The following is a 26,988-nucleotide window of genomic DNA, read 5'->3' on the forward strand; positions in this document are numbered from 1 at the left end:
TAAAAAAAAACTTTACAGATGTATTAATATAGTTAAAATGCTGCAGAGGCATGTAATGTTTAAAAGTACACCATTTTTCTAATCCATCCAATGAAAACAAATGTTGACCTTTTCAGAGCTTTTAAAAGTACTAAGAAGGGCAAAAAAACACACTTCTCTTACAATGTCTGGCTCTTTATTTCATTTATCAGAATTTTCAAACAGGGTTTATCAAAATTCAAACTTTTCAAAATTAAATATAAATATATATTCTGAAGACTCTTAACTATGCTATCCACAGTATCAACAAACAACAGACATCCGTACCTCCTCTAGTGATGTATCAGAGATGCCAAAGCTGCTTAGACCCATATCAGCAAGTGTCTCCTCCAGCTCCCTAAACAGGCTAGCATAGGCCCGATGTTTAAACCCTTTACTGGGGAGCAAATAGGTCAACTCCTGTCCAATCATCTCAATCAGCTTGGCCTCGGGGACATGGTGGTGGATAAGACTTGTGATGCTGTCTACATCCCCTGGAAAGAGGACAGAAATTCACATATAAATGAGCTACTTAAGAGCAAAGTGTTCCCAAAATAGCAGAAACCAACACAAGGACAAAGGAACAAAAACTGCTTGAGATGCAAAAAAAAAAAAAAAAAGAACCCAACAAACAATTTTATTCAAGCACTAAAACGCATAAGCAAATTTATACTTCACCAGCTTCACGGGGTTGCATCTTAAGTACGTGTCCTCAGGCAGAACAGTAATAGCAAGCTCATGGGTCAATATGACCATTAAATTGGGAATGTGAAAAAAAAATTGTCTGTTTATGTTCTGTTTTACAACTTTGATAAGTGGGTCAGTGATGCAAATTTCAACAAGTCCATACTGAGACGTATAAACAACTCAGCAGGTTGCACACACATGTGCATTTTCTCTGCTACACTTGTGAGGGCGCCCACTTACATAAAGAACAGCTTCTTCCAACAGTAAAAGACTTTTGTGGCCAGATTCAAAAGAAAAAACTTATTATTATTATGACATTATATTATTATCATCATCATCATCATCATCATTATTATTATTATTATTATTATTATTATTATTATTATTATTATCATTATTACTACTACATTTTAATTAGGCAGGGCTCTATTGTAAAAGGGTGATGCTATGCACCAGGAGTTTCACTGTACGATACATTTATTATTTACACCTGTTCAACTGCTTATTAATAGAAATGCCAGTAGTGCATTTAAGCATATATAATTAGCATACAGGCATGGTTGAGACGACCTTCTAGAATGCAAACCAAGCATCAAAAGGGTGAAGAAATGTGATTTAAGTGACTTTGACTGTGGCATCATTGTTGGTGCCAGACAAGCTGCTCTGAGATAGAATCTTAGACACAGCTGATCTACTGGGATTTTCCCACACAACCATCTCTAGGATTTACAGAGGATGATCAGAAAAAGAGAAAATATCCAGTGAACAACAGTTCTCTGTGTGAAAATGCCTTTTTTGTTTTCAGACATCAGCCGGGAAATGGTCAGACTGCTTTAAGCTGAAGGAAGACAACAGTCAATCAAATAAACACTTGTTACAACCAAGGTAGAAGACAATCTCTGCAGGATGCAGAACAGCTTGAACCTGCTGAGCTACAGATACAGAAGACCAATGACTACCAGTCCTATCAAGAACGGGATATTGAGAATGCAATTTGCATGGACCCACCAAAGTTAGACACTAAAATATTGGAAAAATGTTGTAGGTTTGATGAGTCTCAATTTCTGCTCCCAAACAAGTGATATGAAAGCATGCTTTGTGCCGGTGGTTCAGACGCTGCTGGTGGTGTAATGGTGTGGGGATATTTTCTTGACACACTTCGGAACCCTTTTAGTACTAAGTTACATAATTAGTTACTGCCTATTTAACCATATCATGAAGAGAGCAAAGTAAAATTCCTTGTCTGTGTGCACAAACTTGTCCAAATAAAAATGATTGTGGCACCATAGCCTACTCGAGCATTGTTGCTGACCATGTCACAAAGCTCAGATCATCTCCAACTGTACTCACATGACCTCCACAGCCATCAGAGCTCAAACCAGTAGAGCACCTTTGGGATTTGGTGGAATGAGACATTCACATTATAGATGTGCAACCAGTAAATCTACTGCAACTGTGTGATGCTATTACCTCAATATGGACCAACCCAGTCGATCCCAGTACTAGCCAGGTATGCCTAATAAAGTGAGTGAGTGTATGTAAGTCATCTGAATACTGATGACTCCACTGCTGCCAGGATTATAATTATAATCAGACACAGACAGTTCAAACATTTATTATCTGAATTGCCTTTGGCTTTGTTTCTTATATATAACAACACCACAAGCCTAGAGTCAAAATATTATTCTTCACTCTCAGTAAACATAAAGCAATAATTTTGAAGAAAATGCAACTGAAATACATAAAGGCTGATTTATTCAAATATTTAATGCATACCAATCAAATAAACTTCATTTTACCAGATTCTATTAACTCTAACATTTGACATTGTTCTCATGTAACGAAATATATGGAAATTTACATATAATTACATTTGTTGAAGGCAGTATTTTGGGCAATTTTTTTAATAGTAATAATAATAATAGTAATAATAATAATACCCCTGTCCACATTCATTAAGCATCACTTATATGACTCCACTCATAGACACAGATATTGAGTTAATAACACACATATGATAATATCAGCACCAGTTACTTTATGGCTAACAGTTCAGCATTGTGTTGATAGTTGGACCTTGTGGATCTGGTCTTTATCAGTTTAGCTGATTGCCTTTAAACTCTATTTCAGCAGGACAATGACCATGGGCCAATTTTCAAATAAATTTACATCAAATAAAAGCCAAGCATGTGTGACTGCATTACTTTTCCTAAAATATTTTTAAATGTAATATGTATGTTTTTTATACCTCAAACTACTGCGCATTCAAACCAGTGTAAATTAATGCACTTGATAACCCAGTTGCTGCTAATGATAACATAAGTCAGAGCTAGCATGATTTGATCAGTAGATGAAAAGTGTAAAAGAGTCACATTTATTCTAGTGTTAAATGGGACAAGTAGGTTGCTGGTTGAGAAGTAAAAGTGGGTAAAAGCATAGCTGAACCAAGCAGAGTCCTGAGAGTCTTGAGAAACTAGGGCTTTGCTTTAAGCCCAATGCACTAATTTTAAAATGTGCTACCTCTAATGTTGCTCTTAGCCAATAGTATTGTTACAGTGAATTCTCTGATATCCAGTGTGGTAGCCGCACCCTTATCCTCATCCTTACCCTAAAACAAAACTTAACTTGAACTTGAAAACCGAGTTCTACTTTCCAAAACACACCTTGAAGAAGAAAGAGTGAGGCAAAATCCTTTCGTTTTCCAAAAACTGTCTTCCAAAATCTACATTTTGTGTAAACTTTGTCTTCAGTGGAACAGAAAAACAAGAGAACATAGACAGACGCAAAAACAAACCAACTCCTGAGGCGTTGCTCATGAGGAGGAAGATTAAAGGGATATACGATATCCACTTACCATCCAAAACTCTGTCTAGATGCTGAAACTGATTCTGAGACTCATCTTTATATCTGGTGCAGATGGAACAGGAACACGAGCAGTCTGAGGCACAGTCGCAGTTATTCTGACAAAAATAGAAAATAACACCTTGAACAATGCAAAAGAAGAAAAAAAGAGGATTTTCTGACTAAAAAGTGAGCAGACAAAAATCACGTATTCTCTTGCATATGTCTGTGGTAGAAACAGATTTGTTTTCTGTGCAGAAACCTGCTGAGATGAGAAGCATTACAGATGGTTGATTAAGCACAAAAGTTCATCCTCACCTCCTTCTTCCTGAGGTCCTTTATCCTCCGTACAAGCGTCAAATAGAAACCAACTCCAAAACAGTTTTTGAGGAATAGGGGGGACCCACAGCAGTGCAGCTGCCCTTTGGAGATGATGGCAATGCGGTCGCTCAGCAGGTCGGCCTCATCCATGTGATGAGTGGACAGGATCACAGTGCGGCCTGCACAAGGAACGAGCTTTTATCAAAATCTTGGCTTGTTGTACATGAACAAAGTAGTGTGTGATACCAAAGCTTTTCAGTGCTTTTACAGCGGATGCAGAATTTATTGGTTTTATGACTAAAATTCTGTCTTTTGTTGTAGCCACCCAGTTGAATTTTACCCTTTTGATCAGTTCTCTACAAAATTCAAGTGCCTCAGGGGAGCTGTAAAGCTACAAAAGATTTTCTTTCATTCTTCAGTAAATTCTGGAACAGTGAAAAGTCAACTTGAGGATAAAAAACACCTTTTAAGAGTTACAAAATGAAGTTAAGGCAATAAAAAAAATGACTGAGAGAGTTAAAGTGTGGACCAGACCATTAAATGTGACTTTACAGACAGCTTTTACCAGTTCTGTATTTCAGTAAGAGGTCCCAAATGGATCGTCTGGAGTAGGGGTCCACTCCTGAGGTGGGCTCGTCTAAGATGACGACCTTTGACCCTCCGACAAATGCCATAGCCACCGACAATTTCCTCTGCATGCCGCCTTTAATGTGAATAGAACAGATGTTTAAAAGAGATTTTTTTTCTCCTGCTTTCTCTCACACACAAAGAGAAACAAGTAATGACCTGAGAGGTTCTGAGCCTCATCATCTCTCTTGTGAGGCAGCCCAAGGTCCACAAGCATGTCCTCGACCTCCCTTTCTGCCTCCGCCTGGGTCCGACCTTTCAGCAGTGAATAGAACAAGATGTGCTCTTCTACTGTAAGACTGGTACAAAACACAGCAGCAGTAAGTAAGACATTTCTGTAAGAAGGCTGATTGTGAATGATTGAATAACTTAAAAATTATTAATATTGTTGTTGGTTGTTTAGTTGATTAAATTACCTAAAATGGAACTTACTGGTTAAAGAGGATGTTGTGTTGAGGACACATCCCCATTGACGTGCGGATAATGTCTATGTCAGTTCTAATGTCTCTCCCGTTAATATAGGCTGTGCCAGATGTGGGAGGATAGAGCCCGGTCAGGATGGACCTGCAAAAACCAGAAACAGAGCATCATAAACAGGTGTTACCAACCTTTAAGTAGCTATCAAAATTCAGTTTAAATCTAAACCAAACAGAAAGTTCTGAATAGATCATTTTTAAAGACTTGAATATGATATGATTGTCAAGTTTTAATGAAATACGCTTGCAGGGAGCTTCCAAAATGCATAGAGGCTTCTGTGAAAGCCATTCAAATCTGAAATGTTGCTGAATCATTGCCGCTCAGACAGACTACATGAATTCCCTTTACATCTTTTCAGTGTGTGTTTTTTTTAAAACTCAGTGTACTTTCTATAAGAAACACTCATACAACAACATTTCAGTTTACATTGTCGTGGTTTTTCCAGCCCCATTGTGCCCCAGGAAGGATGTGATCTGCCCCTCGTAGAAATTAATGTTGAGGCAGTTGACAGCTGGACGAGAGCTTCCATCAAAGACTTTCACCAGATCCTGAATTTGCACCCCCAACACAAGGCCTACTGGGTCATGCTCAAAGAACAGCTGGTCTGCATGCAAAAACAGATCGAAAATATTATCAAAACATGACAGAAATAACACAGTAGCTCTCAAAGTTTATTTTAATTTGATGGAATTCTTTCTGAAAGAAAGTTTCTGAGAGCACTTAGAGGAAAGAGAGTTTTTAGACTGATTTCTCAGTATTTTACCTACCTAATACTATTTTCCCATCCTTTCACTAACCTGACTGAGGCCCTGTACCAGCAGTTTCCCTCATAACAATATAATTACAGCTTCTATTCAGCACAAATTTGTCATTTTCAGTTTTCCCCTGTGTTTTCCAGTCTGCTGCAGGATTTGCATGTTTCCACCAGGTGCCCCCAGAGAGTTCCTCACATGCAGTGTGGCATCTCTCTCCAACTGTGTCATTATCTAGTATGCCTTCTCCTTGTTTAGTCTGTGAAGTGTAGTCAAAGTTACTGTTTCAGCATTCAGAGCTTTTCTTCTCTATTTGTGTCATCACCTTCATTTCCCGAGTCCTGGCCGTCCTCCTGGTTTGGCGCTTCTTCTTGCTGTTTCAGCAGTTCCCTCTGTCTCTCCCGCTGCTCCCTCTTACTTTGGTGCTTGCAGATTTTCCTGCTGGCTGAGCCGTTACAGGTGTTTGTCTCTGGTGTGCTCTCGATATCCTTCTCTTGGTTCTCTGGTTCAGGTTTCTCAGGAACTATAAGGGATAGACAGTACACCAGCTTACTAGCATGCTTTTTGATCAAAGTTTTACCAGGCCTATAATTAAAAATCATCACCATGAAAGCGCTGAAGTTACATATTGATTTTTACTCTCCAGTTAAAAAGAAAGAAGAAAGAAAGCACCTAATCTTTTCTTTGTTCAAATAATACACTGGCTTTGTTGACCCATCATATGGTTACAAGGACAGTTACTGTGTGCAGACACCCTATTTATCTGTCTTTTACCAAGCTTTAGATTTACTTCCAGCTCTGAAACTGATGGGATGGGCTGGATGAGCCTTAAATTCACCTTATATTGACATTCAATGGAACAACAACACTGTTCCTCTGGTAATAAGTTGCCCTTCTAGCCGCAATTTTAAAGATAAAGAACAAAGGTAGAAATTCATTTCTTTGACTCCTGTTTTAGTCATAGTGCTGGTCTGCTGTTGACTAACCTCTGTCTGCCGTTTCTGTGTGTGAGGGTTTAGGTCTTTGCCAGTAGGAGGGCTGGAACGGGAAGTAGAATGGCCGACCAATGCCATACTGTCCTAATGGGCAGACACAAATAGTTTGATTTTATCAGTAATAAGCTCATAGTATCAATGAATTGCTAAAATACTGTAGAATATAAAGTAAGCTACACAAATTACAGGAAGCCCAACCTGGGAAAACATTATCCAGATACCAGGCCAGGATACCATAGAGAACAGCATCAAAAATCATCATGAGGATGGAGGTGAGAAAGGAGTAAGTGTCTTTCTCTAAGGGGCTGGTCTTAATGTTGTTCCACTGCAGGCCCAAACCCTGCTCCTCATACCGTGACAGGTACTCTGTCCCGAAGCCAAAGGCCACAGGTGACAACAAGCTCTGAAAAACACAAGGGGTAAAAAAAAAAAAATAAAAAAAAAAACAGGGCGATCACTCATTTCAATTGTTGCTAAATATCTGTGTGTAGTCATGAAACTCAGCTGGGTTAAATTTGCTGATGTTTACCATGAGATTTACTTACATACAGTGCTTAACTAATTTATTAGACCTGTCATAAAACATGACAACACAAATATTTTTGAAATTTGTTAAAAACTTGTTTAAAACTTAAAATTTTATTGTTATTTATAATGCAAACAGACTGAATTCATAGAAATTAATCAAGCATTCAACCACTAAAACAATTTTTTCTGTTCAGACATGGAAGTAAATAAGTGTAATTTGACATATTAATAAAAAATACACCATATACTGGTGGATTACCCAGTATATGCAGGGGGAACTGTAGTATAAACTATACAGTAGTAGTTTAATGAATGTGTTAAGCACTGTAAATCATACTTACTATGCTTGAAAAGTATAAGTTCAGGTCTGATTTTGTTCTTTAAACAAAAAAATAAACATACTGCAGCCAGTTTCATGCTCTTGGTGATGCGGTCTTGCCAGGCAAAGCACAGGATGTGAGGTAGGTAGAGGGTGAAATAAATGATGCCACTGCAGGCTGCTGCCAGGTTGGCCTTGTTGAAGAACACGCTCATCAGAAAACACTGCATGATGGTGGCCACAGTGAAAGTCATCAGAAAGAAGAAGACAAGGATCGGGTCGCTGTAATGCAACACTTTGCCGCCCTGAGATTAAAAAGGAGATATATAGAGCATGACTATCTCTGCAGTGAGTTTTACTTTCACATTTAAACATGCACATTTAGGGTTTAAAAAAGGGAGAGAGAGAGGAAAAACATATAAAATATATAATATATATATATATATATGTGTGTATGTATATTAATATCATCCACAAGAGGGCAGCATTAAACCCTGTGAAACATGAACCCTCCAAAACAACCTTTTGGTATGGCAACCTTTACTATTCAAAAGAGACATATTTAGCGATTTTTCCATCTGTGTGGAGCCACAAAGTATTTTTGGGCCCTATAATTAAGGTCACAGTAATTAAGCCTCTCAAGCATAAATTAGTTTATACGAGGATTTGGTATTTAACTGTATTTTGCATTTTTATTACATTAATAACATGTTAACTGAGTTCAAGAACTAAATAACAAATCTACTATCAAATACGTTTACCTCAAAACAAAATAACGTGCCATGCAGGCCACTTTGTGCTGAGGAATCAAATTAAAACTGCTCTGATAGCAAATAAAACATATAGCCCTCCCCACAAGGCCCAAAGGTCAAGCTGCAGGTTTTAATAAACATACTCTAAAGAGCTGACAAAACTCTGCTCAGTCTTACTTTCAGCCTTTTTTCACCTTTTCTCTCCAGCTCTTTGTGTTTTCTTACCATGACAATGGAGGTCAGCAGTACTGTGCTCGCAGTCATCATGAGGAAACTGTCGATGAACCACGTGTACCAAATGACTCCATTGCTGACCCCCATGGCTTTGAGGGTCTCTTTAAGACGGAGCTCCTTTTCCAGCACGATGCTCTTCACTGTCATGGACACAGAGTAGATCCAGGCCAGCACCATGAATATTGGGAAGCAGCGGTTCAGTGTGATCATGAAGCTAGAGTGGAAGTAGGAGAGAGGAAGGAATTAGGATTACACTGATTCTGTGATCTCTCAGCACAGAATACATTAATCTCAATTGTAGTCAGACAAAAGAGCAGCACATATTTCCAAAAAAAGGCTGTATTCTAGTGAGGAAATTCAGTGTAGTGTAGTACGCCTACTAGGAATTTTCACACATTTGGTTCCTCCATTGATAATAACTAAAATAGCACGAATACAGACTGCAATAAACAGCAATACCCAACTCTACATTCAAACAAGAGCCACCAAGATGAATGGCATGAAAGAAACAGCAGACTTTTTTAATTTACCTTTTTACTGTCCTTGGCTTAGCTTTCAACAAACCAGCACTCAAGCTGGCTGAATAGTCTGAAAATGTTTAATTCATAATGTGAGTTTTCATTCTCTTCCTCACGGTTGCATTACTGTATGTCTGAGTCGGCTTGACTGGGCTTTGAAATCTACTGAAATTCAGTTACAAAACCTGTCCACACAGAAAGAAGTTAAGCAGTTAATCACCGAGTTGGACAGTTATTCAACGCATCTATTAATAAATTAAAGCTTCACCTTAACTATACACCAATGTAGGTTAAACTGAATCAGTTTCATGGACAGTATATAAAGGAGCATCATTTTTATTCTGCAAATAATTGTCCTCCAATTTGACATCAAAATACTGTGAAATGGGGCATGTCATTTTCACAGAGTTAAATCTGATAATCCCTTAAAAAGATGGTTTAAATGAAGATCATTTACACTGAAATATTATTCTATTAATAATAGGTTTTGCAGCCCTCTAAAGCACTGTTACACTTTCTGATGTGCAGAAAGTCCTTTATGTATTTCTTTTTTAAAGCTTTTTTAATGAAAAGACATATTGTGAAAAATGCTGCACGACTGCAGTGACTGGTAAACTTACAGGTCATCTACGTAGCATGGATATGGCATCTGCTGGACGTAGACCCCAAGTGGCCAGTCGTTGCCTGTGTGAATTTTAATGATGCCATGCTCAATCATATCCTGCAGGTAAGCAAAACCTCCCCAGATGTATCTCTGGTCCTCCATGGGGTCTGCTCTAGGACCAGGATCCCAGTATCTGAGAGAGAGGACACAGAAGAATGAAAGATGTCCGGATCTACGCGAGGATGGTGTTTGTCATCACATCAGAGTAATACATAAGCTTTTGTTGTTGTAGTTGTATTAAATAATCCCGGCCACAATCTCCACTGGATTTTTTTTCCACCACAAATTATCCTAAAGCCAAAGTCTTTAACGCTGTGCACGCTGATTTTACTTAAGCGGATAAGTCTGACTCAAAGCTCTTTTACAATCTGATTATTCAATTGTATAGAGGCAGGAGTCCCACTGCTTCCATTACAGCCTGCTGGTGTGCTGCAAACAGCTAAATCTGCTTGTTCACCCCAGGGGATATTGACATACTGTCTGCTTATGAATAAGAGATCAAAGAGAAAGGGAAAATGCATGTAAGAGCTACACATGGTTGGATGAAAGGGCAGGTATGGAACAGCCAAAAACCTTTGGAAGACAGCGAGAGATGCTTTTCCTCTGGGGAATGTCACAAATCCATATAAATTGCCTCATTAATGTGGCAGTAACAAGATTTAAAAAAAATCTAGGAGCAAGCTGACAGGGATATTTAGTGCTTTAAATGATGTTGGTTTTGATTTTAAAATGATATTGATGGATCTAATCAATTTTATTTCTACTTTTAATTAAGTACAATTAAAGCCCATGAATGGCTTTTGTTATTTGCCAAAGATGTTTATTATAATTACGAGCTCTTTGTTTGGTCCCAAGATAAATTAATTTAAACAGTAAAGAGGAAGTTTTTCAGATATTTTTTGCATTTTATTCTTTTGAAAAAATAAATAATTACTCCAATGAAACAAAAGCATCAAAAACATGGGTTAGACTGCATAGACGCTTTACCTTTTCACATGTTATGCTCAAAACTATATTTTCTTTAAACTACTGCACAGCAGGAAAAACTGTCACACAAATCTAAATATTCAGACACATTATTTAGCTTGTCGCTAAAGCACCTTCGGCTTTGAAGCACCAAAGGGTTTCCTTGCTATGACACAGTGATTCCTTGGCTCCTCTTAGTTTTTGAGGGCCATTTTCAGGTCTCTCCAACGAACTACTCAGGGACATTCACAGAGCTGTCCCCAAACCACTGCGGCATTGGATTTATGTGTCCTTAGTGTAATTGTTCTATTTGGAGGTGAACCTTCAACCCACCTTGAGGTCTTGAGCCCAGTGGAGTTTGTTTTCATTTAAAGCACAGAGATGGAAGATGTCTCTGTGCTTTGCTCCATTAGCTCAATTCCCTCAACCCTGACCATTCTCCCTGTGTTGGCTCTAAAAAGAAAAACCCACCCCTGCATCATGCTCACCATAGTGCACTGTTTGGGGTGCTTTCTCCAGACATGGTGCTTAGAATTGATGTCAGACAGTCTAATCTTGGTTTAATCAGACCAAATAATCTCATTTCTACTTTCTGACAGTCCTTTAGAAGAACATTTGTAAACTACACGCAGGCTTTCACTTTGTAAGAGTTGCTCACCCAGTTGCTTAGTTTGATCATATAGTCACCTCCTTGAGTCCAAACCTTTTCAGTTTAAGAATTATAGAGATCACTCACTGTGCTCTTGGGAATATTAAATGCAGCAAAGCCTGCGCTACATTTCAAGGTCTGTCGACTGAATGTTTCTTTTTCTTCCATCCTTGTAATCAGTTTAAAGAATTTTCATCATTGTGGAGGGGGACTAAGTGCAAATTGATCACAAAGGAACATCTAATTTGAACACTTTTAGCTTGTCAGTGCAATATAAAAAAAATGTGAAAAGCTTCAGGGATTTGGATACTTTCTGAGTGCAAAAGCTGTCATTTAGCTTTATTTTAGGGGGTTACAAATGTTGAGTAGTCATTCATTACTGACCTGTCTTTGATCTTGTTGGTACGCTCTACCGCATCAATATCCATGCGGATCTTGTACTTGACATACGGCGGAACACTTGTGGTCCAGGGATACAGGTCCATGAAGACCACGCCAGCCCAGAACTTGTTCTCCTCCAGCAGGTGCAAAGCCTCATGGATCATCTGGGACTCGTCTGTGTAGGCCACAAACTTATCCAGACTAACGCACTGCAGACAGAGAAACATGGAGAAGGATGTGGATTTGTGTTCATAAGAAGCAGTGAAACAGGGAGATGATTTAGCATTTAGCAAGTATAAATATTTATGTTTTCATGTATGTGTGGTTACTGATGCCTTTTAAGCAGTGGTGTTATTCTATGTGCTGACAGAAGAAAAAATATATAGCCCTTTCTTCTATAACATCTAAATCGATGTAACAGTATGCAAGTGCATGTGCGATTCTAATTAGATTATGCATTAGATTAGATGCTAAACACTATAACTACCATGAAATACTGGAAGCAAATCTTGTTTCCTTATTTTCTAAGCATCTATTTTCTGAGCTGAATCCTAAATCATTGTCGTTGTTTTTATGGGTTTTTCAATGGAGTAATCTGGTCACATGGGAAAATGTGAGCCACTATATTCATGGTGCAGTGGCAGACATAGGCATGTTCATTCATATATGCAAGCAGGAAAGCAAAATCCATTTAATGTACACACACTAATCGCATGAGTGCAACTCTCATTTTCTCACACACACTTGCTATATTTACCACGTGTGTAATTACCATGTGAAACTCCCACCATGTGCACCATAGATACAGCTCACTAACCCCACTCTCACACTCCCATGTAGACCGTGTCTAATGTCCTCATTCACGTTACTGTACAATACCCCCAGAGCACTCAAAGACAGACAAGAGATCACTTCCCATTCATCTTTATGTGAACACACAGTCACTACACAATGATGTTCTCTCAGAGATGGGCTGAGAAGAAGGAGCCTCACTGATACACATGTTCCAATAGGATGCCAGTGTGAGAAACATACCCCTGACAGAGTAAGAGGACCTCATGCTAACTACAGCAGTTATCCTATGGCCCAGTGATTACTGACAGCTATATCTAATTAGCTAAATCCCCCTGGATTGTTTGTGGAGCTCTGAAGGGTCTTGGCACTACACTAGGAGACAAAGGGTAGATTGAGGTGTCTGCACTGATAGGGTTCTTTCCAAAATCCAAACCCCTATCCCCTTTTAATCAGACACAAGGAGAGAGGGAAGGCGTGACGGATGGATAGAGTGATTTGCCCTTTTTTATGTAGCAAGCACAGGAGTTTGTTTGAATGAAGTGCTATACACTAAAAAAGCACTGAGTTTTGAGGGGGGTGACTCATTCCCACCTACTCTCTACTTTATCACTGAATTTATAATGGAAACAAGGGAAGGGGGTGACAGCAAACATGTTCTTGCCACCTTTCAGTCTGCTGGACAGAAGAGCTATGCTAAGTGGTTGTGCCCTGTGTCAAAAGGCCTGGCACAGTCTCCAGGAAGAAGACCTGGGAGACAGACGCTCTTGTCTGTAGAATTTAGACAAAGCCTACCAAAAAGGCCAAATGCCTTGTCATGGGAATGTGCAAAATTGAGGAAAAAAGTAGAGAGACACAGAAATAGAAACAGGTTACTAACCTCTCCATACTGGTTGAACATGCGTATGAGCTGGTCGGTGATGTTAAAAATGTTCCTCCAGTCAAAGTTTGGCATGCCCGCCTCTCTCTCTCGCTCTGGTCCATTATAGAGGAAGTTGAGAATGTCTTTTGTGGTGAATTCGGTTCCCACAAGACTGTTGTCCATGAAATGCATCACCGTTGGGTTCCTCAGTGTATCCTTCAGTGAGAGAGAATAGAGTTACTGTGCATAATATAAATACAGTACAATACATGCTCATGTAAAAGAAAATGTTTGATTCAGGTGGCTACATAGTAGAGTAAGGAAAATGTCAAATTTAACCTTTTCAAGGTTGTGCTGACCAACCTTATGTTAGAGGCCATAAATATGAATCTCTAAATATCAAGAGTAGTGCACCATCTGCTGAATGCTAATTAACTGGGAACAAATTATCTATGCTGGGTAGACATGATAATAATAATGGGGGTGGACATAATATTCAACTAGCTAGTGCTTTTAAATAGGGGTGTCAAATTATCGCGTTAATTGCGATTAATTAATTACAATGCTATTTAGCGCGTTATGTTTTTTAATCTCGTTAATCTAATTTTTAATCTCTTGACGTCATTGATTTTGTATGAGAGTTGCTATGTTATAAAATCCGTTTTTATGTGCTGGGCTCCTTGTGCTTGACTTGTTGGGGGTGGAGTCACGTCGTGAGGTCAAGGTGAGAAGTGGTGATTAGCTTACAGTGTGGATATGGAGGCGCATCTGAGAGTTGTTGGCCCAATGAACGGGAAATTTGTATTTCATAAACGCCCCGACGGCACCATTGACAAAGGTAAAGTGGTCTGCCTAGAGTGTAAGAAGGAGTTTGCTTACCACCGAAGCAGCTCAAGTTTGGCCTATCACCTCAAGTCAAAGCACCCAGCCGCGAGTGCAGCAACAGCTAGCAGTGAAGACGTTAGCAATATAGCAAGCCAGAGCAAAGCTTTTCGCCAAACAAAACTAGAGAATACCCCTCGTATGAGCAAGTCTGCGACCGACAGGCTGACTAATGTTATTGCCAAGTGGATAGCGATGAACTGTAGGCCGATAAATATAGTAGAGGACGAAGGATTGACAGAGGTGTTGCAAATTGCGTCCAATGACCCGTCATACAAGCCGCCGTGCAGGACTACAGTAACGACCAAAATCAGCAAAATGTACGACGGCGAAAAGAAAAACAAACTTGAGATTTTGGCGGAGGATTCTCCCAACTGTGTTGCTATAACCGGAGATCACTGGACCTCAGCTGGCAACCACAGCTATTTTGGGGTGACTGGACACTTTATTGATAGTGAGTGGAACCTCAACTCATTTGCACTGACCGTCATGAGAACAGAAACCAGGCACTTTGCTGATAAATGCGCCGAACAGTTCCTCAAGGTAGCAAATGACTGGGGTATTGAAAACAAGATATCCACCATTGGCACAGACAGCGCAGCAAACATGCTGGCTGCTATGAGAGCACTTCCATATGAGCACATCGCCTGCAATGCTCACATTCTCCAGAGGACCATCACGGTATGTCTCGATAGCAGTGGTTTTGTCGGTGTACTGGCAAAGTGCCGCAAGATTGTTGGTCATTTTAAACAAAGCCCTGCGAGTACCACAGAACTTAACCAACAACAAGTAGCACTCGGAAAGAAGAGCGATCAACTTATACAGGATGTACCCACCAGGTGGAACTCGACTCTCGCAATGGTCTCACGCCTCCTATGTAACCGAGAGGCTGTCCAGGCTACGTTGGACCAACAGAACCACAGGTTGGTCTTGCCAACCGAAGCTGAGTGGGCGAAACTGCAGAGGCTGGAGCTCCTGCTTGAACCATGCAAGTAAGTTCAAATAAACACCTTCCCATTTTAATTATATAAACTACTGTTACATGTGTAAAATCAAAATTAATGAACATAACAAGGAACTTTTAAGGACAATTAAATTGGGAATCAGTTACACTTTGATTTAAATGAATCCAGCTAGGTTTATTTAGCAAACCTCTCCACCTCTGCAGGTATGTGACAGAGCTGCTGGGTGGTGAGGCCTACGTCTCTTGCTCTGTAGTGCTGCCTGCTTTTCGCCATCTGTACCGTGTCATGGACATTACTGATGATGATCCTGCCTACGTGGTGAAGTTCAAGAATGCCTTCCAGAAGGATCTGGCAGCACGACGAGCTAATGGCAACGAGATATGGTTCGAGGTGGCCACAGCATTGGATCCACGGTTTAAGGATTTGAAATGTCTTCCAAGAGAAAAGAGGGAACAGGTAGGACAATAAGGTTAAGCTGGACTAATGAGTCCAATTCATTATCAAATCAAACTTTTATTTATTATATGGAACACAAAGTTCTTTACAAGATTAAATAAAATTAAAAAAAAAGCACTTAGTTTTAATCACAATCATTCATTCATTCATTCATTCATTCATTCATTCAGGTGTGGACCATTCTGGAGAATATGCTCCAGGCAGCAGAGCCCAGAAGAGCAGATAGTCTCCAGCCCTCCACAGAGGATGATGGACCAGCTCAGAAGAAGAGGAGGAGCGAACTCCTTCTGGGGTCTGACTCTGACTCAGAAGATGGAATTGAGTCTGGAGAGCTGCAGCGCTACAGAGCAGAACCCAGCATCAGTATTGATGACTGTCCCCTGCAGTGGTGGTATGCTCACTCAGGAGTCTATGAAAAGCTGTCAGTCCTAGCACAAAAGTACCTGGCCTCCCCAGCTACCTCTGTACCCTGTGAGAGACTCTTTAGCCTTGCAGGCCACATAGTGCAAAAGAAAAGGGCAGCCTTGCTTCCAGAAAATGTTACCAGGCTGGTGTGTCTTAGCGACTGGCTGAGGAAGAAGAAATGAGACACATGTGGTCAGCATAGCTGCTGTGTCATTTGTAGCCTACTAGAATAGATTGCTTGATGTTCAGCACTTTTTTTTGTGATGGAAGAATACTTTGATGTGCTAACTTGCAGCACTGCAATGTCAGTTTTATTTTTCATTATCTGAAGCAGAGGAATTTCAGTGCTGTATTGCTCAGAAAAGAGCAACTCTGATGTGCTAACTTGCAGCACTTAATTTATTTGATTTTATTTGTATTTATTTTTCCACTTATTTTACAAAAGAATACAACAGTATGTAAATGGTTGCATCTGTTTAACGTTTGTTAAACAATAAATGACTTTATAAAGTCACTTTCTTTGTTATATATCAGTCTTTTGGTCTGCCACAATAAGTTGAGGGCTTTCCTCAGCTATTTTTAGGTGAGATTAAAAAAGAGATTAATTAGATCAATTAATTAAAAATCATAATTAATTAATCTCTATTTTTTTTAATCTCTTGACAGCACTACTTTTAAATGTATCGGGGGGGGGGGGGTAATAATACCCAGTTAATATTGGTTATAAAAATGCTTTAAATTTGCTTTACTAGGTTTGAGGTTGTTGACTGGCAGCCACACACACATAATCACAAACCACTCAGTCACAGAACTGAATCAGATGCTTGATTGGTTCATTCAGTACCTGACAGGTGGAAACTAACACAGCCAGCTGTAGCTGGTAGTCATCTATGAAATATCGCCTGTTAATTCAAGTCACTGAACTCATCCATGTTTGTGGTCCCTTCAGGAGCATTTTTAATGCAAATGTCTGTCTTGCAGTGGGGTTAGGTTAATTGGTGATTCTAAATTGCCCATAGGTGTGAATATAAGTGTGAATGGTTGTCTGTCTCTCTATGTTAGCCCTGCGACAGATTGATGACCTGTCCAGGGTGTACCCTGCCTCTCGCCCTATGGCAGGTGGTATAGGCTCAAGCCCCCATCATGCAGCTGTGGAAGATTTTTTGGCAGCACATCTATGTTGTGAATCTGCTGTTCAACTAAATCCCAAAGGTGCTTGACTAGATTAAGTTCCGGTGTCTCCGGATGGCATTTGAGTACAGTGAAGCAACTGTCTTGTTCAAAAAAACAGTTTGAGATGATTTGAGCTTTGTGACATAGTCAGCAACAATACTCAGGTAGGCTGTGGTGTTTAATTGATGGTCATTTAGTACTAAGGAGCCAAACATGTGTCAAGAAAATATCTCTCACACAATTACATCACCACCAGGAATCTGAAATGTTACGAGGAAGGATAGGCCTAGGCTTTCATGTTATTTATGCCGATTCTGACCCTACCATCTGAATCTCACAGCATTCATCAGAACAATCAGATCAGGCAGCATTTTCCCAATCTTCAATTATAATGTTGGTGAGCCTCAAATTGTTGCCTGGTTTCCTGTTCTCAGCTGACAGGAGTGGCACCCAGTGTGGTCTTCTGCTGCTGTAACCCATCTGCTTCATGGATTGTGCAATTATAGATGCTGTTTTGCAAAATGTATTATTTGAGTTACTGTTGCTTTCCTATTTGATTGAAGTAGTCAACACAGCATTTTCACCTAGAAATGCTGTGAACACTAGAGATGGTTATGTGTGAATATCCTGGTGAATCAGCAGTTTCTAAAACACTCCACAGTAAAATACTACTCTTCTTCAATCTGATGCTCAGTTTCTACTTCAGCAGGTTGTCATGACCATGTCGGCATGCCTAAATGCATCAAGTTGCTGATGTGTTTGGCTGAATAAATCTTTCCAATTACAAACAGCTGAGCAGGTGTACTAATAAAGATGCGATATCAGCAGTGTGTGTATATATATATTTATATATATATATATATATATATATATATATATATATGGATGCAGCTTGCTAAAAAGCTTGCTAGCATTAGCTACTGTTTTTTTTTTTTTTTACTCCACTTTATTATCCAAATAATGAAATGAAGGGCTCAAAATAGAACTTCACAAACTAATGGGTGGCTAAGTCCATCTTTTTATATAATGTCAGTGGAAGTAAGGAGAGTTGATGTGCAAATGTGCATTAAATTAGTGTGCAGGAATGTGCAGTAATCATACCCTGATCATGTTCATCTGAACGCTGTTTTGGAAGAAAGCCCAGAGTTGAGGTCCCACCTCTTCCCAGGCCTTGGCCATATTTTGGAGCCTCTCTAGCTCCTCAAAGGTTGTGTTGGCCTGGACAAACACAAATACACACACCCTATGAAAGTTGAAAAATATTTCCGGAGTAGTACAACAAAAGCATATTTAACACACAGCGGTCGCGTTTTGTGCTAATAACACTGTCAATAATGAGTTTGGTGGAAGTGTCAGCTGTTAAAGGATAGTGTCAGTTAAAAATAAAAAAAGGAGAGATCAAAAAAGTCCACTAACAATTTATCTAAGGTAAGCTGCAACATACAGCGGATAACAAGGGAATGTTACATTATGTAATTTGGCTACATTCAAAATGCCGCTCAAAACACTCGAAACCCCACTCTGTTTTGTGTCAGGAGGATTAAAAGAGACATAACAGATCTGTTTTAACTTCCACTGCCGCGCCCCCACATTTACACTGAATTCTCTCCCTCCTCTTCCCATGCTTCACATTGCATCAGATTACCCCTCACCCCCATCACCGCCACCATCCCTTTGCTTTCCTCTGCTTCTTTAGTCAGCTCATTCCAAAGGTGGGTGGGGGTTTGTATGCATCTACACTGATACTGAGTGTTGAAAGAATCGCAGAAGTGGGGCAAAAGTGAGTTGGAAAAGGGAGAGAGGTGATGGGTCAGGCTGGAGGTGGTCTCACTCACACTCTTTAATATCTTGCGGGCTGCGGGGGAGTCGGGGGTGTAAAGGATCTTTCCCATCAGCAGGGGCTTGACTGAATTCCACACAATTTTCGTGACAGGGTTGGACTCCAGGGTCTGCATCAGGGCATTGCAGAAGGGAGCTAGGGGTAGGGAAAGATGAAGAGAATGAGAAACAAATGATATTCATACATAATCATTTTTCCTTATGGCCTCCATAAGTTTCAAGCATTCAGATGTAATAAATGATCAACTAAAGAATCTTAATATTAAAAAAAATAGCCAATCAGAGCGTATCAGCCAACTTTCTGGAACAAATTTTGCCCTTTGAGGCAAACTCTGTCCACATGATAACTGAGTGATCTAAACATCTTTCTTTATGCTTGTGAAATTAGTTCTGTCCCACCTTCTCATGCTAATGAAAGCAAACGACATGTAACAAATACACAGTAAGCATAGGTAAAGACTGCATTTGCCCAACTTTTGAGTGTGCATAAATAGAAATAAATACGTGAAGTAAGAAGGTGTGTTTTTCTAATATTTAACTATATCTGACTGGTATTTTTTTCTTAAGTCACACTTTAATTACAGCACTTTCTTGGCATTTATTTCTTCCTTCATGTTGAATGAAACTATATGATGAAAAGCACTGAAAGAGTGAAACTGAATGGCCCTTGTAGTATTTTCTTTCCAGGTCAACCAGCCACTTTCAATCTAAACTTTTCAGTCCAAATGAAAGAGAGGTGTTTGCAGGTCGTGTAAGTGTGAAAATGTGTAACTCTGTGACATTTGGACAATCTGAATGTCACAGCAGGCATCAGAGCCGTGACATTTTGATGAGTATGTGTTGTGATGCAAACTTGTGATATTTTTTACTCATTGTTTTAGATTTCAAAAAAGTCATACTATAACTACTTGTGGTGTCTGCAAAAAACTATCATATATAGCGCTATCATATACAGCAGGTACAGGTATATTTCTGTTTCTGTGATTATTATCTGTAACAAGTACAGTCTTAATACTATATTTGAGTAGAATATTTTTTTAAAATCCCTCTTTACTTACTGGTAGTATCATCATAGATATAGTTGTGGTTTTTGGTGCCATTGACCCCCAGAAACACCTTATAATTGTTGTCTTCATACCAGTTGAAAGAGAGGACCCTAGAGCCCCCACCCTCAGGATATCCACAGAAGAGACTTGACACGCTGGACATCAACTGGGTGAAAGAGGAAGGACCCCCAGTTTGGAACAGGGAGGACACTGCCTTCAGGAGCTCCTGAGAGCTCTCCTGCTCCATCATCTGCGCAAGACAGAGAGGCCCAGTTAAACTTTTAAACAATCCGATAGTCTGCAGCCATGAGGCTGTAGCTATAGCAGTACTTCAATATTAGCATGCTAACATGGTCACAGTGAACACACTCTGCAATTAGAACTAATCACAAAATGCAAAATACATAAAAGGTGAGCCCAAATCAAATGGAAATTGGATTTTACTGGTGGAAAGGTCAACAAAGCAGACCACATCCTAAAAAGTGAGTTCCCTGTACACACGTAGAAAATGAGATACTGGTAACACTTTACATGAAGTAAAAATATGTGTAAACTATAAAGAAGATATGAACATGATTACTAGCTTATATTTACAAGTTGGTGACTCGGATAACATAAGTCGGGAAATAGGATTTACTCTAGTCAGAATAAACTAGGATTTAAAGCACCTTTAAACTATAAACTAGAGTTCAATCACCTCTGTCTAATATACAGTACACACCCCTAACACCAAATGGTTTATATGCTGTATCTCAAACCCTGACTGGCTGTTAGTTTTTAAGTTTTATATTTTTTTTTTCTGGCGTGTCTGTTGATCATTGCTGAGAAGTACGACCAAACATTTTCTGGCCTACAGCAGGACGAGTAACTATTCGGTATTGCTGGAAAGTGTAAACAATCCATTTTGAGTTATTTGACCTTCATCAGATAATTATACACAGATCAGGGATATTTATGTTTGTCATACTCATTCATGCCCTGTGAATTTTAAAGTATAAACGGTCACAAGAAAACAATAGCTTAAAGATAAGCAAAGAAGTTGGACAAAGAAGAGCTGCAAGGTGGACTAAATATCCTCCTATTGACAGAACAAAAATAGCTTCAACTAGGACAGCAATTCTCCCTGCTACATGTAATTTCCTCTATGAAGATAATGAAGGAGGCCATCAATAATTGTATTGCATGTTGGTAGGACTGAGTTCCTCCGGGAGCATTTTGGTTCAAATCATATTTGGATTTATTAGCACGGGTCATCACTGATTCATTGGCTCCAGAGGTGAGTGATGAAAATGGCTCTTTGATAGTCTATGACTCCTACTCAAAGCTACCTTTTACATGTGGACACGCGCAGACATAAACATGCTACAACACACCCCTCATGTCTGTCGCGCTCACTCCCTCTTCCTCCGTTTTCTTATGTATTATTTCTCGCACAAAAACATCCACACACACACTGAACTGAAAGGAAGAAGAGGTGGGTAATGAGAGCTTTTGGCTCGCCTTTCTGTCACCACGGTGATACGAAGGTCCCACCTACAGGATGTGTCACCTCAAAAGAATGTCCCTCTTTTCCTCCCTCCCTCTACCTCCCACCCTCCTCTCTCTTTCTCTCTCACCCCTGGCTAAGGTGATGATGGGATACGCTCTCCCTTGGGACAAACCGTGAACGTGCCTAAACACACATCTCAGTCACAGTGATTTGTGTGTATGTGTTGCCTGATAAACACACACACATTATTCTACTCTATTGTGTTACATTGCATTATGCTGTTTTATATTGTTTGTGCTTTTTGTTATATATAAACCAAATTATCCCATTTCATTATGTTCTACCGTATTTGTTCTAGTCGAGTCTCTTAGTTTTAGTCTAATATTTTAGATATGTAATAACGTATCTGTGTTTCTGTGTGCATGCACATTGTGGCTGTGACTTGTTGACACATGGAACAACATGCTCCAACGTACTATGTCTCCTTCTTCTGACTTTAATTGAGTAGTGATAGTACTTGAAAGATGATTTTATTATTTTTTAACATCCATTTTCTTTTTACTTATTCAGTTATTTGTTCTTTATCTTCTCAATGGGGCGATCATGGCTCAAGAGTTGGGAGTTCGCCTTGTAATCGGAAGGTTGCCGGTTCGAGCCCCGGCTTGGACAGTCTCGGTCGTTGTGTCCTTGGGCAAGACACTTCACCCGTTGCCTACTGGTGGTGGTCAGAGGGCCCGGTGGCGCCAGTGTCCGGCAGCCTCGCCTCTGTCAGTGCGCCCCAGGGTGGCTGTGGCTACAACATAGCTTGCCATCACCTGTGTGTGAATGGGTGGATGACTGGATATGTAAAGCGCTTTGGGGTCCTTAGGGACTAGTAAAGCGCTATATAAATACAGGCCATTTATTTACCATTCATTCATATATTTTTTTTCTTTCATTTGCGCAAGTGTGTGTATATGTGTGTTTACATTTCTATTCCACTTGCATTCATCTTGCAGAAAAAAATGTAATCTACACTATCTACTGTATTCTCTTCAATCCTGTTCTATTCCATTGTGGTTAGAGTTTCAGATCCATTCATTTATAATGCATGTGCATGTATATACATTACACGTATGCAGATACACAACAGACATATTTTTAGCTCACAAAGCACTTGCAAAAATGTATTTTTAACACATACTGTACATGTAACCCTCACAGTATTGAGCACATCTTTCAGCTTCTTCTGGGAGCGATTCTTGAACGGGGAGCAACGGAAGAGGCGAGTTTCCTGCATGACTAAAAATACTAGTGCCTTTGGTACTGCGGGCTTGAGAAGAAGAAGAGACTCAAGGAGCAGAAGAGAAGGGATTGATGGCATTTGGACTACTTACATCTTGGATCTTCGCTGATGTTGCCTTAAGAGCCTGGCCCCAGAAATGCAGGTCAATGCCCACGGAGCTTCTGTCCAAAACCTGAGGCATCTGGGGGGGAACAAAACAGGAGATCTATTAAAGTAAAATGAGATGATTACAGATAAAGGGGGATTTAAACACAACTGGTCCTTTGTTCTTTTATGTTATAACCATTACTGCTCTTTTTAAATCATATAATATCTCAGCTTGTGACTTGTAAATTCATATCTGGTCACAAGTGATTTCCAGGAAACCTCCACGAATTTGAAGCAATACACTACTGGGCAAAACCACATCAAATGCCATATTTTTTCTAACCTGTGCTAAACTTGAGATCCACCAATTGTTTGATATGGAACTACGTATTATAACTCCCCTTACACATCCTTCAGTGGCATTATCTTCTTGAGAAACCATTAACAGTAGGTGTTAGGAAATGACTGGTCAGGGCAGGAGTGCTGAGGGTAAGGAAACCAGGAGTGCCAAGACAAACACACACACACATGAGATATCCTTCCTCTCGCATTCCTCGTGCCTGAATTTCAATGAACGAAGGAAGGAGGGAGGCAGTGTGGTGAGGGGGATAGAGAGAAAGCAAGGGAGTGGGAAGGGAGGGCACTGAAAAGTTGATGCAAGAAGGGAGTCAAGAGAGTAATGATGGGAGGACAGCTGCTATAAGACCAAGGTCAGTGTGGTAATGGGCATGACATGCAATGGAGTTAATGGGTTAAATTAAGAGATCAGCAAAGAGAAGGTACAATAATAATTAAAGGGCAAATAAATACTGCACTGTTATTGCGTCCTGTTGTAGTGAATATAGATCTGTGACACAGAACGTGTGCATGGGTAATTAAAACACTTAAAAGATAAAATGATGAATACACAATAATTGGAAAACTAAAGAAAATACAAATAAATGCAAAAAACCCATGCAGTTCATCCAGCATTTGTAAACGTTTTAGCATCACCAGAAGCATAAGGATTCACCCTTTGGGGATCATCTGCCCAGACGTTTTTGCATATACAAAAAACATTTTCCCACACATAAACTGTCTATCCATCCATTCTCTTATGCTTATCCTTGTCAGGGTCGTGGGGGGGCTGGAGACTATTCCAGTTACCAAAGGGCGAGAGGCAGAAATTTAATGTTCTAGGTCAGATTTTTCATCTCTAGGATATTTGACAACATACATCTCTCAAGTCTAAATATAGGGTAGTCTCTAATTGACCCTAATTTGCAAGCTATTTATAGCAACTTCTTCACTATTCCAAGGATTTTCTTCAGAAAATGGTCATTAAAGCCACAGCAACACTGTGAAGATGCACTATTTGTCAAGTTTAAACCAGGTTTGCTAGCAGCTATGTTGACTCAAAATATATGTATGAGAAGTGGCATCCTGTCTTACAGAATACCACAGAGTCTGCAGGCAGGCTCTAAGCCCATTAAAGAAACAGGCCAAGAAGGATAATGCCACGTAAACTCCCTCAGCCAATCACCTGACTCACCCAGGCTGAACCTCAACACAGACATATGATAAAGAGAGAGTACAACATTTACAGCTGGATATGCAGTAAAATAGAGTTTTTGACAGTGATATCATATAAATACGATGCAATTTATATGATGGAAGAGTATGGACTGAATGACTAAAGATTTGATCCTTAGATGTCAATTACAGTGTCAGTTACATATATTCCAATAGCCAGGTTTCCTTTCAGAATCAATGCTGTCTCAACAAACAAATCTTTTGTTACACGTTAGGAAAAATCTTTTTCCTATTGTGTAAGCTAAGACTAGTTATTCACTGTTAGCTGTTTAATAATGTAAAAAAAAGTTCAGGCGCATTTTGTATATGCGAAACTTATCATTTCAGATGAGCGTGAGAGTCCCTGCTGTTGTTTTGTGGATCTTATCTACTCTTTGTTTCACTATTTGTGTGTGTGTGCAGAACAAGGAGACAAGAGACAAAAATGAAGATAACATTTCTTGAGTTGAGGACAACTTGCTCAAATAATCACAGGTGAATACAAGTGTTATTAAAAAAGAAAGGGTCTGTTTTAGTCCCCATATGCTTTTAAGATAATCGAACATCCAGTAAACATTTCTACAGACTCCCCTGCTAGAGCCAGCTACAAGGCCTCACGTGCAGCACTGATATCTATGCAAACCTCTACATACATGTACAGTTTCTACAGAGAAGTTTTACTGGTATTGTAGCACTCACTTTTAAAGCTTTTGAAGGACAGTACCAATTCAGCTCAGTTCAATTCAATTCTGGTTTATTTAGATAGCGCCAAATTTGAACAACAGTCCCCTCAAGGCCATTTATAGAATAAGGTAACAACTGTACAGTATTCTGGAGAAAGCGCCAACAACCAACCCCCTGTGAGCAAGTGCTTTGCAGCAGTGGGAAGAAAATAAATACTGCCTTCTAACAAGAAGAAAGCTCTGGCAGAACCAGAGTCAGGGAAGTGCAGCCATATGCCACAACCCGCTGGCGGGGGAGAAAGAGAAGAGAAGGGCAAAACACACACTAAGGGAGAGAGTAGACCAAAATGTAATGACATGCTGCAGTGGTATACAAACACATGGTGAGTAAGAAGAAATGAGTGGAGAAGTGCTCAGTGTATCACATGAAGTCTTGCAGTTGTCTGAGCTTACAGCAGCATAGATAAGGAATGGTTCAGAGACACCTATTCCAGCCCTAACTGTAAGCTTTATCAAAAGGGACCCTAACCCTAATCTTAAAACTAGAAAGTGTGTCTGTCTCCCAAATCCAAAGTGGGAGATGGTTCCACGCGAGAGGGGGCTGATAGCTCTCCCTCTACTTTTGGAAACTCTAAGAGCCACAAGTAAGCCTGCAGTCTGAGAGTGAAGTGCTCTGTTGCAATCACATGATACAATGAGGTCTTTCATATACGATGAGCCCTGATTATTCAGAGCTTTGTATGTGAGGAGAAGGATTTCAAATTAAATTCTGGATTCATTAGGAACCCAGGGAAGAGACGCTAATATGAGAGAAACATGATCTCTGTATGAAGTATGATCTGTTAGTACAGAGTTTTGGATAAACTTGAGTATTTGCTGGGAACATTTAGAACAAATTGATAATAATAAATTACAATAGTCCAAATAACAATAATCCAGCCTAGACCTAATAAACGCATGAACTATTTTTTTTTTTTATCACTCTAAGACGGGATGTTTCTAATTTAAGAGATATTGCAAGCAGTCCTGCTTTCTTTCACATGTGTTTAATGTCCACACTATCCAACATATCCTGGTCAAAACTGCCTCCAAGAGCTCTCACACTTTTGCTGGAGGCCAGTGTAATGCCATCAAGGGTATATGTCTGGTTAGACACCAGGTAAGATCCATTATTTTTATATAATAACTTTGTTTTGTCTTTAAAAAATTCCCAGTGTTTAGCTAATTGATTTGTGTCACCTGGCTTCACTGAGAAATGAAGCTGGGTATCATCTGTAAACCAATGGAAATGAACGCAGTGGTACTTGATATTGTTATTGCCTAAGGGAACCATGAACTGTATAATGTAAAAACTATTGGTGCCAGCACAGAACCCTGTGGCACTCCATGACTAACTGCCAGATGTGAAGACTTTCCATCTTCCACTACATCAATTTTACTGATCCCGCAGCTAATATTAAAAAGTCCATATAATAGGTTTGTAGATGAGTAACTGTCTGGTCTGCACCGACTAAATCCAGGTTTGAGCTGTATTTATTGGCCAAAATTTAATGAATTCTCTCTGAAAACGTCTTGCAGTGAATATGCCTGACACACTCAGGAAATACACAGCAGTGTGTGACTCTAAAACTGTGTAGGAGGACAATTTATGCCTGAGTTTGTGTTATGGTCCTGGGTCAGTGACCCAGGGTTTTGGAATTTGTATTACTATTATTATGATTACTATTGATCTTGGGTTTATTTA

General features: G+C 39.6%; 2 protein-coding genes across 3 annotated transcripts in view; one reads left to right on the top strand and one right to left on the bottom strand.

The window, feature by feature from the left end:
- LOC134616588 (retinal-specific phospholipid-transporting ATPase ABCA4-like) overlaps positions 1 to 26,988 on the bottom strand; it is a 49,356-nt gene that overhangs the window by 17,811 nt on the left and 4,557 nt on the right. For both annotated transcript variants that reach the window (XM_063461470.1, XM_063461471.1), the window contains 19 exons: positions 23,015 to 23,104; positions 20,162 to 20,399; positions 19,100 to 19,239; positions 18,366 to 18,482; positions 13,402 to 13,599; positions 11,733 to 11,938; positions 9,690 to 9,866; positions 8,543 to 8,765; positions 7,649 to 7,870; positions 6,917 to 7,121; positions 6,710 to 6,802; positions 6,049 to 6,246; positions 5,398 to 5,575; positions 4,927 to 5,058; positions 4,654 to 4,793; positions 4,433 to 4,570; positions 3,865 to 4,046; positions 3,560 to 3,665; positions 307 to 512 (listed from right to left, as the gene is read on the bottom strand). In XM_063461470.1, the coding sequence (XP_063317540.1) occupies positions 307 to 512; positions 3,560 to 3,665; positions 3,865 to 4,046; positions 4,433 to 4,570; positions 4,654 to 4,793; positions 4,927 to 5,058; positions 5,398 to 5,575; positions 6,049 to 6,246; positions 6,710 to 6,802; positions 6,917 to 7,121; positions 7,649 to 7,870; positions 8,543 to 8,765; positions 9,690 to 9,866; positions 11,733 to 11,938; positions 13,402 to 13,599; positions 18,366 to 18,482; positions 19,100 to 19,239; positions 20,162 to 20,399; positions 23,015 to 23,104 (3,189 nt within the window). The remainder of the gene's footprint in view (positions 1 to 306; positions 513 to 3,559; positions 3,666 to 3,864; positions 4,047 to 4,432; positions 4,571 to 4,653; positions 4,794 to 4,926; positions 5,059 to 5,397; positions 5,576 to 6,048; positions 6,247 to 6,709; positions 6,803 to 6,916; positions 7,122 to 7,648; positions 7,871 to 8,542; positions 8,766 to 9,689; positions 9,867 to 11,732; positions 11,939 to 13,401; positions 13,600 to 18,365; positions 18,483 to 19,099; positions 19,240 to 20,161; positions 20,400 to 23,014; positions 23,105 to 26,988) is intronic.
- Positions 14,004 to 16,531, top strand: LOC134616590 (E3 SUMO-protein ligase ZBED1-like). The gene is made up of 3 exons (XM_063461472.1): positions 14,004 to 15,257; positions 15,434 to 15,686; positions 15,857 to 16,531. Exons 1-3 carry the CDS (start codon positions 14,140 to 14,142, stop codon positions 16,271 to 16,273), a joined length of 1,788 nt encoding a protein of 595 aa, XP_063317542.1. The 5' UTR covers positions 14,004 to 14,139; the 3' UTR covers positions 16,274 to 16,531.

This window comes from Pelmatolapia mariae, linkage group LG18 (assembly GCF_036321145.2).
Source record: "Pelmatolapia mariae isolate MD_Pm_ZW linkage group LG18, Pm_UMD_F_2, whole genome shotgun sequence".
Classification (NCBI taxonomy): domain Eukaryota; kingdom Metazoa; phylum Chordata; class Actinopteri; order Cichliformes; family Cichlidae; genus Pelmatolapia; species Pelmatolapia mariae.